Source organism: Terrapene carolina, unplaced genomic scaffold (genome assembly GCF_002925995.2).
Source record: "Terrapene carolina triunguis isolate 2854851 unplaced genomic scaffold, T_m_triunguis-2.0 Scaffold232, whole genome shotgun sequence".
Classification (NCBI taxonomy): domain Eukaryota; kingdom Metazoa; phylum Chordata; order Testudines; family Emydidae; genus Terrapene; species Terrapene triunguis.
In genome coordinates this window covers 10,423,088-10,440,916 of record NW_020664583.1, presented here as the reverse complement: position 1 = coordinate 10,440,916, position 17,829 = coordinate 10,423,088, and the positions used below count along the sequence as shown (strand labels likewise).

The 17,829-nt window shown below is 45.6% G+C and overlaps 1 protein-coding gene across 2 annotated transcripts in view; it reads left to right on the top strand.

Annotated features, from left to right (window-relative positions):
* DCAF1 (DDB1 and CUL4 associated factor 1) overlaps nucleotides 1-17,829 on the top strand; it is a 99,404-nt gene that overhangs the window by 14,725 nt on the left and 66,850 nt on the right. The window contains exons 3-5 of one of the 2 annotated variants that reach the window (XM_024205671.2): nucleotides 5,575-5,651; nucleotides 8,886-8,959; nucleotides 11,251-11,364. In XM_024205671.2, the coding sequence (XP_024061439.1) occupies nucleotides 5,575-5,651; nucleotides 8,886-8,959; nucleotides 11,251-11,364 (265 nt within the window). The remainder of the gene's footprint in view (nucleotides 1-5,574; nucleotides 5,652-8,885; nucleotides 8,960-11,250; nucleotides 11,365-17,829) is intronic. The other variant, XM_024205672.2, reaches the window with a different exon arrangement.

The following is a 17,829-nucleotide window of genomic DNA, read 5'->3' as shown; positions in this document are numbered from 1 at the left end:
GTCATGCTTGTCAGTGAGTGACATTTTTCTGTTTCCTTCCTCCTTCTGAGTTGAAATAGAGGAAATCTTCGAGGGGTAAAACTGCATGAAATGTGCTGACAGCACACACCAAAGTGTGGTGTTGCAGGCTGTACTGAAGCATCATGAGAAATGCTCTGAAAAATATGATTTGTTACCTATAGGCAAACTCTCATGGTGTCAAGGCTTCAATGTAACCTGTAGTAACTATTACAAATGTGACAGTAAAATTAAATGACAATAAATGGAAGTAGTCAGTGACTCAGAGTGACAGGCAGCATATAAAACAATGTCTCCAAATAGGCTTGTATATCCCAGAGTGTCAGAAGGGTGGTTTTTTTAATGCTGATGGGAGAGCTCTCTCCCAATGGCATAGAGCGTTTTCACCAGAGCTGTATGTACACATGGCCTAACTTATGCCACTTAGGAGTGTGTGTGTTTTGTAAGTAAAGGAGGTAGAAAGCTACCTATGTATGTCCCCTTACCTCACCCTCCCTCAGATGTGCGGAGGTTAGCTCAGGTGCACTTGAGGATCTGACCCATAGTCTTTTCAAATATAACCTGCAAAGAGAAGATAAAGAGAGTGTCAATGAACAAAACAAAATGGGGGGCATGTGCTTTTGCTTTGTCTTCACGTGAAAAACTCTAGGTTCTGCATTGTATGGATGACTGGAGAACTAGTAGGTGTATGACGTCAGATACACCAAGGAAGTCAAGGAAACATTAACTGAGAGGGAGTTTCAAGACCTTATTTTTGTTTCTGTTTTTTTTAAACAACACCTGTTGAACTAAGCACTTGGGAAGGAGGGGAAGGGAAACTTAATTATTCACCACTCCCACTTCTTCAGTTAAGGGTTGACAGAGCCACCAATCAAAATTTGATTTATCCAACCAAAAAGGAAAAATGGGACTAAACACTCAAGGCATTTTTTGGTGGGGGGGTGAGGGGGAAAATCAAACAAACTTTCTTGGAGGGTGGTTGTGGGTGAGGCAAGAACTCCTTCATACCACTGTCATGCATTTTAAAGAAACAAATTTCTCTTTCCACTTCACAGGTCAGCTTTAGAAAATGAGTGCTTTTGAGTTTTGACTAGCTAAGTGATTGCACCCATTCATCTCAGTTACAAACATAGTCCATGATATAATACATACACACACACACACACATACACCACATCTAGATTTGACTATGGTAATGTTCTCTTCCATGGGACCGACTGCTCATAATGTGATTTGACTGCCCACCGAAGCCAGGTGGCCTGATGTTACATGTGTGTTCTGTCCTATCTGTCAGTTCAGTCTGAAATTCGAGATGCTTGAAAGGCCTAGGGATGTAAAAGTGTAACTGGTTAACCAATAAGCACAGTCTTATCGGTTTAGGTCAGGGGTCTCAAACACGCGGGCCATTGCCTGCGGCCCGCCAAGAGGCCCGCGCCGCCTACCTCCAGGCCAGGGGTGGGCAAACTACAGCCCATGGGCTGCATCCAGCCCGCGGGATTGCCCCCCCCCTGGCCCCGCGAGCCCCGCTCCGCTCCCTGAAGCGGCTGGCATCACATCCCTGCGGCCAGGAGGGGGGGAAAGCAGAGGGCTCCGTGTTGTCCTGGCTTCCAGGCACCACCCCCCTGCAGCTCCCATTGGCTGGGAACGGGGAAGCGAGGCCAATGGGAGCTTCCTGGAGAAGCAGCAAGCAGCGCGAGGAGCCCTGCGTCCCCCCTCCCCCAGGGGTCGCAGGGACATGGTTCCAGCTGCTTCCCAGAGCGGAGCGGCGCGGGGGAAGGGCGGGGCCGGGGCCAGGGCAGGCAGGCAGTCTGCCCTGGCCCCGGTGTGCGCCGCTGCCACCCTGGAGCCGCTCTAGGTAAGCAGCTCCGGGCCAGAGCCCGAAGCCCTCCTGCACCCCAACCCCCTGCCCAGAGCCCCGAGCCCCCTGCTGCATCCCACACCCCTGCTGCACCCCAACTCCCTGCCCTGAGCCCCCTGCCTGAACCCCAAGCTTCTGCCACACCCCGCATTCCCTCCTGCACCCTGCACCCCAACTCCCTGCCCTGAGCCACCTGCTGCACCCCGCACCCCAACCCCCTGCCACAGCCTGCACCCCGACCCCCTGCCGCACCCCTCCTGCACCCTACACCTCAACTCCCTGCCCTGAGCACCCGCCACACCCCTCCTGCGCCCTCTGGGGGCAGGGAGGGGGGAAAATGGGGTAGGGACTTTGGGGAAGGGGTTGGAATGGGGGCAGGGAAGGAGTGGGAAGAGGCGGGACAGGGGCAGGGCCTCATGGAAGAGGTGGAGTGGGGGCAGGGGCAGCGATGGGGTGGGGTGTCAGTGATGCAGCCCTCGGGCCAATGAACTAGTCCTCATGTGGCCCTCGTGATCATTTGAGTTTGAGACCCCTGGTTTAGGTTAACAATTAAACTATGCTGCCTCCCATGCCTGGGTTCCCTACGGCCAGCCCTGGGCAGCCAGAGTGCCGGTTCCGGGGCCAGCATGGCGGCAGCAGAGGCCTGGTCCAGTGGCCGGAACCCTGGGCACAGGGAGGCAGCAGAGCCCCGCACCTGGGCCGGCAGCTTGGATGCTGGGCACAGGCGGCAGTGGAGCCCTGCATAAAATGTGGGAGTGCTGCAGCACCCCACCCCAGTTCACCGCTTATGTGAACTCCTTAACAGTTAACTGTTTAACTGATAGAATTTTAATAGGTTAAACGGTACTATTTTTAAACCCTATTTACATCCCTAGAAAGGTCTCACTAGTCTATGGCCTGGTCTACACTAGGAAATTAGGTCTGTATAACTATGTTGCTCTGGGGTGTGAGAAAGGCCTCCTGTTGGCGTAGGTAAGAATCTTCACTGAAGTGCTACAGCGGTGGTGCTGTAGCAGATTATGTGTAGACAAACCCGTAGACCTGATTTCTCAGATCACATTTCCTCCTCTGTCTCCCCATGGTCTCTGTGCTCAACAGGCACTCTCAAGGTGTTAATTCCCAAGGAAAAATTGTTAAAGTTGACAGTAGGATGTTCTATATAAAGGTGTACCCAGTTGTACAACTTGCGGTTGCTAGAAATCCACCAGAGCCCAAATTCGGCAACCTTTTAGTGCAAGATGCAGTTTACTTCTCTTCAGAATCAGGCTGACAGACATGAAATACTGGAACCCTACAGGGCAAAGAGTCTTGTGAAAGTTAATTGTCTCTGGCAAGACAAGTGATTTCCCTGGTCATTACTGATTACAATATTAAGCTGTTGTTACTATTGTAAAACATGCCCAGATTTGGCAAATTGATGCAGTTCATGATGAAGGAATGTAACAGATACTTTTGCTCCTTTCTGCTCTTCCTCAGAAGCATCTGATATACACCTCTACCCCGATATAACGTGGTCCTCTGGAGACAAAATATCTCACCGCAGTATAGGTGAGACCACGTTATATCGAACTTACTTTGGCCCCCCCATTCCTTGTCCCCTGACCGCCCCCTCCAGAGACCCCTGTCCCTAATCACCCCCAGGACCCCACCCCCTACCCAACCCCCCTGTCCCCTGACTGCTCCGATCTCTATCCATACCCCCCGCCCCTGACAGGCACTCACAGGCAGCGGCGGGAAGCGGAGCAACGTGGCCCCAGCCCGCTCCACTCCGCCACTCCCAGCCGCAGCGCTCCGCTTCCCGCCGTCGGTGAGTGAGGGGAGATTGGGGAAAGGATGCCCTCCGTACTCACCTGTGGCGGGAAGCGGAGCGATGTGGCCCCAGCCCGCTCTGCTTTCCTTGCCCCAGCCGTGTCACTGGGGGGGAGGGGAGGTTGGGGAAAGGTTCTGCACTCACCTGTGGCGGGAAGCGGAGTGCCGCGGCTGGGAGCTGGCGGAGTGGAGCGGGTTGGGGCCGGGCTGCTCCGCTTCTGCCGCTGCCGGTGAGTGCAGGGGGGATCCCTTCCCCCAAAACCCCTCCCCTGAGCGACACGGCCGGGGCGAGGGAAGCGGAATGGGCTGCTCCCGGCCCCTCGCTAATCCCCCGGGCCACTCTGGGACTGCGGGGCCCCCAAAATTGCCCCCCCCCCACAGCTCCTGCCACCTAGACCCTGGGGGGGGGGGCAATGTATACCGAAAGGTGATGGTGACTGAGTGGAATCCTGCAGCACACTCTAGGGGAAATCCCCAGGAAAAGAGAAGTGCATTTGCTCCTCTAGGAATGAATGTAGCTGCTCGAGTGGCCTTGCCTAACCTGTAATAGACCATAGGCTCATCATCAGCACCTGAAATATCAAAATCCTGACAAGGAGCTATAGGCAGACTCTGTAGCTGCCTCAGTGAGACCTAAACTAAGAGGGGAAGGAAAGACACCATGGGAATAAGATGAATTTGCTGAAGGCTTTGAATTTCAGATCTTGACTTTATCCTAATTCATGTATCCTTCTGCTGGAAAACTTCAGAAAAATAGATAGGGGAGCATTTAATGCCAGAAAATTTGTTGGTCGTCTTTCATTTGTAAAATAATGATCGGTGTCTCTGATGACTTAGCATTTCCCACTCTCAGGTACCTCTTCTGCTCTTCCTAGAGGAGCAGGAACATAGGATTTCTTATAACTGTTCAGGCTGCTAGTCATTGTCTGGAATTTTGCCTATAGCTTTAATGTCATGGCTCAGGCAAGGAGAATGCACAACTTTAAAGCTGCTCCCACAACTCTCCTGCCTGGTACAGATGAACAGTTAGTCTGGTGTAAGGCTCCATGGGGGGTGTGGGGGTGGCTGCTTGAGTCCATCCTTACTCCAGCTGACTAATTGTCTGAGGAATTGAGCAGGGGCCCAGCTGAGCAGGGTTAGATCCCTCAATGTTGTTTCAGGTGGTTGAGGAGGGGGAAGAAATCAGAGGGTATGCCCCCTACGCCAACAGACTGAGCAGGGACGGGGTGGAAAGCCTTCTCATGTGACATTTAGTCTCCTTTACCTCTTGTAGTAGAGTATGTGGTGGTGAGAAATTCCCTCCTCTTTAACGCTCCCTCCAACCTCCCCCCCCAGAGCAAAAATAATAAAGCCCTATGAATTACAGTGGCTCATCTATATGTCAGGGAGGCAAAAAGCAATCTGAAATGCTGTGCCGGGGAGGCTAGAGTGGGCAGGAGTTTCCTACCTGATATCTTGTAGGCCATCAGTGCCAGAGTTTTGAGGTAGCGTGACGGCAGGATGGTTTTTCTCTTTGTGTCCTCACCTTATGCATCGCATTGAAGCAGTTCAGCTGGATGCACTGCCTCTTTCAGAAGAGGAAAAAGTGCTTTCTCGCCATCGTTGGGACTCAGCAAAGAGAAGCGGTCAAGCTACTTCAGTATAGCCTGCTAGCATATCATTAGAACATTGATATGTGATCAGTGTTTTGGGAGGGGCAGGCATCCTCTTTCACTCGCTCTTATATGTATCCAGTGGATGCCTGGAATCTTCTGGTGGTTCACAGAGTACAGTTTGAATGTGAATTGATGGGTTGTTATAGTATTTTGGCAAATAGACTGTTTAGGAGCTGTCCATTGGGGAAAGAAAATGCATGTGGCATGTTTACTTGATTTTTACTCCCTCCCTAGAATGTCTGAGTTAATTGAGAAGGAGACTGAAGAATACCGCAAGGGGGATCCGGACCCATTTGATGACAGACACCCTGGTAAGGCCTGGCAAACACAATGCCTTGTGTGTGACCCCACTCTGTTTCAGAAGAAAATTAGTCATTCATATGTTTAAAATATACCCAAAAAACTAGCCTGAAGGTCCTCGCTGATGGTTTAGTCCTGGCATCACTACTCAGCTTACTAACCTTGTTTTATAGTTTTGTCACCTGGCATTTCTGACTGTAAGAGGTCTAGGCTCCAGGCACAATTTTGAATGGCTTTTCTGGATGTTGATGTGGGGACTAATTTGGAGATACTTTTCTTGTGTCTTGTCTATACTAGAAGCATGATAGCAGCATAGTGTAGACGCAGCCTACAGCAATGTAATGGGTTTTTCCATCGCTGTAAGTTCACCACCTCCCTGAGCTATGGTAACTAGGTCAATGGAAGCATTCTTCCATTGACCTAGCTGTGTCTACACCAAGGGTTAGGTTGACATAGCCATGGTGCACAGTGGTCTCTATTTTTCACGCCCCTGAGCACCAGAGCTCATGAGAACATAAGAACAAAGAACGGCCATACTGGGTCAGACCACTGGTCCGTATAGCCCAGCTTCCTGTCTTCCAACAGTGGCCAATGCCACATACTTCAGAGGGATTTAACAGAACAAGTAATCATCAAGTAATCCATCCCCTGTCACCCATTACCAGCTTCTGGCAAACAGAGGCTAGGGACACATCAGAGCATGGTTTTGCATCCCTGCCTATCCTGTCTAATAGCCATTGATGAACCTATCCTCCATGAATTTTATCTAGTTCTTTTTTGAACCCTGTTATAGTCTTGGCCTTCACAACATCCTCTGGCAAAGAGTTCCTAAGGTTGACTGTGCGTTGTTTGAAGATGTACTTCCTTTTGTTTGTTTTAAACCTGCTGCCTATTAATTTCATTTGGTGGCACCTAGTTCTTGTGTATGAGAAGGAGCAACTAATACTTCCTTATTTACGTTTACCACACCAGTCATGATTTTATAGACCTCTATCATATTTCTCCTTAGTCGTCTCTTTTCTAAGCTGAAAAATTCCAGTTTTATTAATCTCTCCTCATATGGAAGCTGTTCCATACCCCTAATAATTTTTGTTGCCCTTTTCTGTACCTTTCCTAATTCCAATATGTCTTTTTGAGATGGGGCAACTAGATCTGCATGCAATATTCAAGATGGGGGTATACCATGGATTTTTATAGAGGCAATATGATATTTTCTGTCTTCTTATCTATCCCTTTCCTAATGATTCCCAGCATTCTGTTAGCTTTTTTGTCTGCTGCTGCACGTTGAGTGGATGTTTTCTGAGAACTATCCACAATAACTCCAAGATTTCTTTCTTGAGTGGTAACAGCTAATTTAGATCCCATCATTTGATATGTACAGTTGGGATTATCTTTTCCCATGTGCATTACATTGCATTTGTCAACATTGAATTTCATCTGCCATTTTGTTGCCCAGTCACTCAGTTTTGTGAGATCGCTTTTGTAACTCTTCACAGTTTGCTTTGGACTTAACTATCTTGAGTAGTTTTGTATCATCTGCAGATTTTTCCATCTCACTGCTTAACTCTTTTTCCAGATCCTTTACCTCTGTTGACCTAAATTTTAAATGTAAACCTGGCCTGGGTCTCCAGATATCCAATTTGGAAGAGGTTAGAGATTGCAGTCTGACTCTCATGCACCCTCTAGTGGCTGGACATAGAACAGCACTTCAGCCACAGAGAATAAATTGGTCCTTCAGTATTCCAGGGCTACAACAATGATAGTGGCTTCTAATGGCATTGAGTGAAAATTCTTTACACTTTGGCTGGAGGCACTGTTTTAGGGAGGTGGAGCCCTTAGGCAGTATGGGTGTGGAAGGAAAAATGCTACCTCAACAAGGGTGGATTTGATTTAAATCATGGTTTTCTACAGAAAAGTGCATTCTTGTTGGTTGTTATAACCTTAATACATATACTTCACATCTCAGAGATAGATGTAGGTTTCATTTTTAGAAGGTACACACTACATTTTTAAACAGTGATTTATTTTGAAAACTTTTCAGATTAGTTTTACAGCTATATCAGAAAATGAATGAATGGTTATTTCATTTACCAAAGGTAATTGAAGCAGATAGTTCACTTCCCAATGACTTCATAAATATCTCCAATTCAACAGGTTAATCATTAATATTTGGAGGAATTTCTTGCCATGCTGTATTAGAGGAGGCCATCAACAAGCAGACATTTAAATTGTTTTATTTAACTAAAACAACAACGTAAAGTATTTTGGATTTTTTTCTTCAATAGCAAACATATAATATTTTAACAAGCATATGTCCCTCGCTTCTCACATTTATCTCCAGACACCTTCTCCTTGTCCAGATCTATTCCGCCCCCAACAATCTTCAGCATTGAACTTGTTGAAACTTTGCACTTTTAGAGAGAGGTTAGGTATTGACTCTATATACACAAATTTGCAGAGGGACAATAGAGTTGAGGTCTATTATTTCTCACCTCTCTATATTATTTATTTATTTAAAAACATTTTTGCTGTTAATAAGCATGTTACCTCTAGAGAGACAAATCCACAGTTTGAGAACTGCAAAACTAAGCATCTCTGATGGTATCTTCTAGACTGAGCACTAAGTCCCATTGGGTAGATAGAAAGATTAACCCAAATAGAAGCCTGTGGAATCCCATAAGATTGGGTCCTTAATTCATGAACTGTTGGAACTAATTTACAAAACTTTTCTTAAACATTACATGAATATATTGTCTCATACTATAGAATTAGAATTTATCATTCTTATTCCATGATGAGATATCTTTGAGTTATAAGGTATCTTATCTAAAACTATCTTTAGATAGGTTTTTTCCTCAAAAACCTTTTATCAAAAAAATCTGATTTAAATAAAAAAATGCGAATTTTTTATTATTTTTTAAAAAAATCATTGATTTTTATCCACCCTGATCTCAACTACTGAATGTCTTAATTCACATGATTTCTCATGTAAGTCGTCTTTTGTGTAAGATTGATCCTGCTAATGGGGTATCCCACAGCCGGTTTTTCTGTGGCATGACCTAGTTTTATACTTCAGTGTTGGCCATGAAGCCTAGAGCTCATTAAACGACAAGCCATTTAGAGCTGTCAAGTTTACCAAGCAAATGTCTCCTTTCTTTGCTCTTCCATTCATTTTTGGTTGTAATATTTTGTTTAGCTAAGGAGGTTTGAATGACTAGCTCAGCCTCTTCTTTGTGCCTTGCCAGGTCGAGCAGATCCAGAGTGTATGCTGGGCCATCTGCTGCGAATACTTTTCAAGAATGACGACTTCATGAATGCGGTAGGTTTGCCATTTGCATTTATCCTAAGAATAATAATTGGCAAATGATGACACTTCCCTGTTACCTGTAATGGTTTGTTTTTATCTGCCCTGGGCTGGTTAGCCTCAGTGCTTGTTTTTTGTTTTTAGTCCAGTCCACGTTGGAGTTTTTCTACTGTTAGGAATATTTCTTCCAAATGCTGATTTTAAAACAGGGTTAAATGTGATTTGCCTCCCTCTATTAAAGTGGAGGGAAGGAAGTTTTCTAAATGTAAATCATCATGCACATACTGATGTACAGTAACTCCTCGCTTAACATTGTAGTTATGTTCCTGAAAAATGCTATTTTAAGCGAAACGATGTTAAGCGAATCCAATTTCCCCATAAGAATTAATGTAAATGCGGGGGTTAGGTTCCAGGGACATTTTTTACAACAGACTATATAGATAGATAGAAGTTTTAAGCGAACAATTTAATACTGTATATAGCAATGATGAGGTGGTGAAGTCAGAGGGTGGGATATTTCCCAGGGAATGCCTTACTGCTAAATGATGAACTAGCACTCAGCTGAGCCCTCAAGGGTTAATGCATTGTTGTTAATATAACCTCACACTCTACAAGGCAACACGAATGGAGGGAGGGGAGACAGAGAGCGACACACACACACCCTGTGTGAGAGAGAGAGAGAGAGAGAGAGATGCATATTGCCCCTTTAAGTATGCTGACCCCACTCTAAGTACATTGCCTTTTTAAGTAGATTAGCAAGTTGAGACAGCAGCTGCTGCCAGCAAGCTCCCTCAGTCCTGAGCCCTGTAGTGTGTCTCTTCCCTCCCCCCCTCCCCCTCCATGGAGATAAGGTACAGGAGATGGGAGTACAGGAGCAGGGGGGGGAGGGACACCCTGACATTAGCACCCCTCTTCCGCCGCCCCTCCCCCCGCACAGCAAGCAGGAGGCTCCCAGTAGTAGCTCCAGGGCAGAGGGCAGGAGCAGCACATGGCAGTGGAGGGGAGGGACAGCTGAGCTGCCCTGCAATTGATAGCCTGCTGGGTGGCTGCAGCACAGAGAACTTAGGGGAGCAGGGAGCTGATAGGGGAGCTGCCGTTCAACCCTGGTTCTAAGCCCCCACCTGCTAGCTCCAATGGGCTGCTCTTTCTGCAAGCAGTGGACAAAACAGGCAACTGCCAAACATTGTAAGGGAGCATTGCGCAACTTTAAACGAGCATGTTTCTAATTGATCAGCAACGTAACAACGTTAACCAGGAGGACTTACTGTAATATAAATAAGAAAAATGTAGTCAGGCCTGGTCAAGATTCGCCAGGTAAACTGTTAAAACAGTCTCTAATACTAGTTTAAAAACCATATAATGCAATAATTCCAATGATTACAGGCTATGCCTGTGGATGCTTTTACATGCTGGACTGGTTGCGTGAGCTGGAGAAGAAAATGAGTTCTAGGGGACTGAGCAGAGGACTAAGAACTAGGAGTTACTGGTTCTTTTCCTGCACAGCTAATGCTTTGTACTTACAACATTTTATTTAATATTTAAATTGCAGTAGCACCCAGAGGCCTGAATTAATATTGGCCCTATTGTTCTAGGCCCTCTAAAAACTCACATTAATACATGGACCCTTCCCCAAATTGCTTGCATATCACTTGTCAGACTATAAAGAATCAGTAAAGAGAGATACAAATAACTAAGAAAAAATCTTGTGCATTGAATTTTCTAAACGAAGTAAATGCTGGTTATTCTCCTCTGCCTTAAGCCATCATTGATTAGCTGGTTTCGTATAGGCATTGTAGCCTTACAGATCAATCCAGGGTGGGCAGTATAGGAGAGAGAACTTTATTTGGCTGAGAAAAAAATAAGTTGTGCTGTCCTTCCACTTCTTTTCTGATACGTCAGAGAGGAAAAGTCACCAGGCAGTTGGCTATGCTCTCTCTGAAGCTATGTCTATACTATAGATTATGTCATCATAACTTACGTTGCTCAGGTGTATGAATAAACCATGATCCTGAGCGACATAAGTAACACCGACATGAGCCCTGTCCACACCAGCGCTTATGTCAACAGGAGAGCTTCTCCCATCGTCATAGAGTGTCTTCATCAGATGCCCTGCAGCAGTGCTGTATATGTAGACAAGCCCTAAAGTGTAAGTCAAGGGTTTACACACTGACAATACTACTGGTATCTTCCCCTTTGCTCCCATGTTTTGTGAAGCTAGGGGAGTCACTAATGATTTCACTGTGTTGCACTGTTTTGAGTCAGAGTTGAATTTCAGGCCACTCCTATTCCTGATATTCTTCCCCCAGCTGGTGAATGCTTACGTGATGACAAGCAGGGAACCTCCATTAAATACTGCTGCCTGCCGACTCCTTCTGGACATCATGCCAGGACTGGAAACTGCTGTTGTCTTTCAGGAAAAGGTACCATGTATACCAAATCAAATCAGTAACAAAGAACTTCTGTATCACCATACTGATAGGTGCCGATTCTGTGGGTGCTCCAGGGCTGGAGCACCCACAGAAAAATTTAGTGGGTGCTTAGCACCCTCCGGCAGCCAGCTTCCCCCCCCGCCCTCCCCAGTGCCTTCTGTCCACCAGCAGCTCTGCTGATCAGCTCCTCCCTCTCCCTCCCAGCACCTCCCATCTGCCGCAGATCAGTTGTTCCATGGCGTGCAGGAGGCGCTGTGGGGAGTGGGAGGAGTGGGGACAGGGTGCGCTCAGGGCAGGGTTGGAACTGGGTGGGAAGAGACAGTGAGGGGGCAGTGAGGGAAGAGGTGGTGCGGGGGTGGGAGCTTGGGGGAAGAAGTGGAGTCGGGGCGGGGCCGGGAAGAGGTGGGGCGAGGGTGGGGGCTTGAGGGAAGGGGTGGAATGGGGGCAGGGCATCGGCCAGAGCAGGGGTTGAGCACCCCCAAAGCAAGGAGGAAGGCAGCACTTGTGACCACACTGGTCGACAAGAAGTCAGACACAATCTCCTTTAGGCATTCTAGCCCCTGGCTCCCATCCAGACAACCAAGTCTGATATAGTGAGAGGTTATTGAAAACCCATTTCACCATATGTGAGGTTCTTACTGATCCCAAAGGATCAGACACTTACCCCAGATCAATATGTATCTCAGATCTTACACAAATATCCTTCTGGCAGCCAATCCTTAGTAAACTAACTAAAGATTTAATAATAAAAGAAGAGAGTTATAAAATATATCATATACACACAAATGATTGCAAAGTCTTTATATCAGGTTTATAGCAGTGATGGAATAGATGCAGGCTTATGAAGTCTCTCTGGTAACTTCCAAAAAGTTGGAGGGTCTTCAATCTATAGTTCAAGATGCTTCTTTTAGTTGTAAATCCACAGTCCAGAGAATTAGAGCAGGAAAGAGGCAAATTAGGTGTGTCAAGGGTCTTTTATTTACTTAAATTTACTGTCCCAAACAAAGCCCACAGCCCCTGAATGTGGAAAGTTACTGGCCCAAGATGGAGTCCAGGGTCACATGAGCATATTACGTGCCCTTACATGTTTTGGTGAATCACAGGGGGTGGCCATTGGCATCTGAGGCATCCTCTGGAAGAGCTATCTGGACAGGATGAGTTTCTTCAATGGCCCATTCAGAGAGTGGAGTGTACTTGATAGGCCATCAACACATAACTGTCTAGCCCTAATGTAAATTCTCTCTGGGGGGTGTCATACAGGAATACAACACATGATTAAGATACAAGTACATAGCCAATATTCATAACTTCAGATACAAAAATGATACATGGATATAAACAAAAAAATCATACTTAGCAATTGTAATTTTTCCATTGACATCTTATATGACATACTTTGTACAAGATTTGTTGCAATTGTGTAACAGTGGTAGCAACAATGATACAAATGGTACTTCTGGGGGAATTCTGCACCACTACGTGTGCACAGAATTCATGTCCCCTGCAGATTTCTTTGCTTCCCCACAGAAAAATGACTTTCTGACAGGGAAGCAAAGGGAAGCTGCAAGAGCAGTCACACACCACTCCCTACCTGTGACACCGAAGCCAGTGGCTCCTACCCTGAGCCCGGATCAGCTGCTAATCCTGGCTGGGCTGGAGGCAGGAGAGGACGGGACTTCCTCTTCCCCTGTGAGGAGAGGCTGGGGCTGTGTCAGACCCACCCTCAGAAACCTCCCCCAGCTGCAGGAAGCTCAGCATCCTCCCCTGCTTCCTGCCCCCATCGCTTCTCAGCTCCGGGGGGGGAGGGGTCACTGTATGGGGAGCTGCTCCCCCATCTGCCCAACCCCCGTGCATCTGGACTTCCCATACCTACCCCCGCCAAGCCTAACCCCATACACCCAGAACCCCCCTAGCCCACCATACCTGAACCCCACCCCCTGCATCTGGAGCTCCCTGCATCCAGACCTCCTGCACCCAGACCACCCCCCACTGAGCTTCCTGCACTCAAACCCCCACTCTGACAAGCCCCCTGCACCACCCTGAGCTCCCACATCTAGACCCCCACGCCACTGACCGCCAATTAGCTGCACCGAGCCCCCACCAAACCCCACTTCCCCAGCAGCCAGATCCCCCTGCTGAGACCCCCCGACCCCTCTGCTGAGCCCCAACACTTTCACCTGGAAGCCCCTGCAGAATCCCATTGCCCCTGCATCTGGAACTGCCCCCCCCCCCTCCCCAGGAGCCACACCTAGACCCTTGTGAGTGTGGATTTTCATATATCTGAGTGATGAAGGTGGGTGTACTTAAATTTTTTAGTGTAGACCTGGCCTATGCCAGTAAATTTTATATTGTAGACCAGGTCTAAGGACAGGTCTACACTTAAAACACTGCATTAGAGCAGCTGCAGTGATGCAGCTTTGCCTCTGTAGTGCTTAAATGAAGACGCTCCTGTGCCGATGAGAGAGCTTCTTGTGTTGGTGTAGCTAAACCACCTCCCTGAGAGGCAGTAGCTATGTTGACGGGAGAAGTTCTCCCGTTGCAATAGCTCTGTCTGCACAGAGGGTTAGGTTGGTATAACTGTCTCTTAATGGTGTGGATTTTTCACACCATTGAGCGACATAATTATATTGATATAGGTCTGTAGTGTAGCCCTGGCCTTAGTGGTTTGCTCAAGGTGCCATGCTGTGGCCATTGAACCTGAGTGGCACCCATGTACTGAGAGTTTGAGTCCTGCCCTATACAGCTTATTGAGGCCTTGTCTACACTTAAAAATTATGTCGACCTAGCTACCTTGCTTAGGGCTGTGAAAAATTTAGTGCCCTGAGCACTGTAGTTAGGTTGTCCTACCCCCCCCAACCTCCCGGGGTAGACATGGCTAGGTTGGCAGAAGAATACTTTCGTCGATCTAGCTACTGGCTCTTGGAGAGATGGATTAACTCTATGACACACAAAAAAAACCTTCTGTCCATGTAGGAAGTGTCTATGCTATGGCGCTGTAGCAGCTGTAGTGTAGACCTACCCTGAGAGTATGTTCTGAGAATGATTTACTCTCTGAATTTGCTTCTGCAGGGGCTCCTGAAAGTTTTGCCCTTACAGCAGTGTATAAACTACAATCAACATATTAAAATGTTACTCTAATCCATAAGACAAATTTTTTTAGATCTTTTTCACCTCTTTTAAAATGGAAATTTTGCTGCTACCACCACACCATTTTAATGCTGTGTCACAGGATAGAGTTGGTGGTGTAAATTGGGGTAATTTGGTTAAAGGGTTTCTCACATACAGGCCCAATCCCTCAACTCCTTATTTGAAGGGAGAGGGGTGATTTTAATATTCAGATTGTTCTAAAATCCATATGCATAGTGAAACTGTCTTGAAAATTGATATTCCACAATAGGGGCTGGGATAGAATTTGGAAGAAGGGGAGGAGAGAACCCATTGATGAATTAGTCAGTTCACTCCTCAGAGCTATTGTGTCAGGCTGTATTACTCTTCATGAGTGTGATGATTCATTTGAGAAAATCCCATTGAGATGAATGAGCCATTTCATGCTTCTGCAATGCTTCTGTGCTGCAGTATTAACTGCAGAGGGTTCAGAGCCCCCTGGCTTTCTTCACCCTTTTCTTCTCCCTGTGTTCCTGATGGAGCTCAGACTAATAAGGAAGTTTAATTTCTTGGTTGTGCAGAAATGTCCTTCTCAAAAGCCAGCTGACAGGGCAGAGAGCTTTGCCACACACATGCTATAGTTTGTCTGCTAACAATGTCATGTATAAAATATCATGTATAGTGTACAGACTTGTTTTTTACTTAAGAATAAACTCATTAAGACAATTGTTTGGGTCCTTTGAGAAACAAGCATTACAGGAGTCAGTACTTTAATAGTTTCTAGTTTACATATTGATGTACAAAACGATTTACTGATTTTTTTTGTCAATATATTGAAAATTCCCAGAAAACTTCCTGCATAATCTCTTAGGGTTATAGTCTCATCTATATCACATCACAATTCCTTAAAAGAATACTCCCACATGCATGAAGTGGTGTGGTCTGGAGAAATGAACAAAAAATTGGGAGGAGTAATAAATAATGAATATTCAGAATATTCTGGATTGCTTGGTAAACTAGGTGCAAGCAAGCAACATACATTTTAATATGGCTAAATGTATACATCTAGGAACAAAGAATGTAGGCCATACTTAGAGGATTGAGGATTCTATCCTGGGAAGCTGTGACTAAAAAAGACTTGAGAGTTGTGGTGGATAATTAGCTGAATATTAGCTCACAGTGTGATACTGTGACCAAAAGAACTAATATGATCCTGGGCCACATGAACAGTGGAATCTTAAGTAGAAGTAGAGAGATTATTTGACCTTTGTGTTTGGCACTGCTGTGACCACTGCTGGAACCCTGTGTCCAGTTCTGTGCCCACAATTCAAGGAGGATGTAGCTAAATTGGAGAGGGTTCAGAGAAGAGCCGCAAAAATGATTAAATGATTAGAAACATGCCTTATAGTGATAGACTCAGAGCTCAATCTGTTTAGTTTAACAAAGAGAAGGCTAAGCGGTGACTTGATTACAGTTTGCAAGTATCTGCATGGTGAAAAAATATTTAATAATGGGCTCTTCAATCTAGCAGGGAAAGGTATAATGTGATCCAATGGCTAGAAGTTGAAGCTGGACAAATTCAGGCTGGATATAGTATAAATTTATAATAGTGAGAATAATTAACCATTGGAACAATTTACCAAAGGTTGTGGTGGATTTTCTCCATCACTTACCATTTTAAAATCAAGATGTTACTAAAAGATCTGTTCTAGGAATTATTTTGTGGAATTTCTATGGGCTGTGTTGTAAAGGAGGTCAGACTAGATCAGAGGTGGCCAAACTTACTGATCCTCTGAGCCACATAGGATAATCTTCAGAAGTTCGAGAACTGGGTGCACCACAAGAGTGGGGCTGAAGCTCCAAGCCCCAGCAAGCACTTCCCTCGGGACTGAAGCCTCTAGACCCCCTTCCCTGCTGGGCAAAAGCCCCTAGTCCCACTATCCTGCTGCAGGGCAGAAGCCTAATCCTCCCCCCCCACACCCCCCAAAGTCTGGTAAGTGGAGAATGGCGGGTGGGCGGGGGGCTCAGCGAGCTGCACTTTAACTGTAAAAGAGTCACATGTGGCTTGCAAGCCCCAGTTTGGCCACCCCTGGACTAGATGATCACAATGGTCCCCTTCTGGCCTTCAAATCTGTTAATCTGTGAAAAACAAAGGGTTGGGAGACAGCAAGTCAGTTGCACTTCTCTGCCCATTCTGTAAAACTGACAATGTCTATGTGACAGCCTATTTCAGCATAATTTATGTCCCTCAGGGGAGTGAATAAACCACCGCCCTAAGCAACGACAAGTGCTCGTATGCACAGTGTTATGTCTGCGGGAGGAGCTGCTCCCGGCGGCATAGCTTCTGCCGTTCGTGGAGGTGGTTTTATTATGCCAATGAAAAAGCTCTCTCCCATCAGCATAGAGTGTCTTCACCAGATGCACTGCAGCAGCGCAGCTGCATCGGTAGGTGTAGACATGCCCTAAGACAATACCAACCTCCCGAGGTGGTGAGGGTTAACTAGTTAATATTTATAAAAAGCTACATAAGTACCAAGTGTGATATTATTTACTATTAAAATTAATTCTCAGTAGTGACTCTAGGACAACCTGGAAAGGAAAATCACTACATTTGCCCTCTACATGATTGAACTTAACAGAAAATTTTTGGTATTTGTCCTGACAATAGCAAATGTTAGAACTTTGTGCTTTTGGTCAATACAAGGCTTGTTTTAATAACTTATAATTTCTTCATAAGTAGGGTTCTATTTTTTATCTGAATTTTTTTCAAAGGTATGAAACCCTTCAGTAAATTTGTTAATTTTTTTATAACATTTTTCAATCATACAGATTTTTTTGTAAACTACACTGCATTTCATTCTTTGTGTGGTGGTTACTTTTGCCATTATTTAATAGTTTTGTTTGTTCCTGGAATAATATGGCCCTCTAGTGGTCAAAGTATTTCACATTTCATGGATTTTAAAGATAATTTAAATGCTCTTAAAACATTCTTGAAGAGGAAAATATGAAAGAACTAAAATTGACAACATGTGTATATAAAGTAATTCACTAAAATAAAAATTAGACTACATTTTAAACATCTGTTCTACTCAGATCTTGAGAGGTAAATTCAGGGTTCTGATTTCTTTGCAGCAATACATGACCTTCTAGATGCCCAATTATTATTACTCTATATTATTTGTATTGTAGTGGCTAGGGGAGGGATTCCAATTATGTATCAGAGCCCCATAGTAGTAGCTGCTAATGAAACTTTGTGTTCTGCTTTGGGGTCAGTGATACTGTTTCAAGAGAAAAGCAGGATCTTGCACTGTTACTTTTCACTTTTTAATTCTGTCTAGATTAATTCTTATC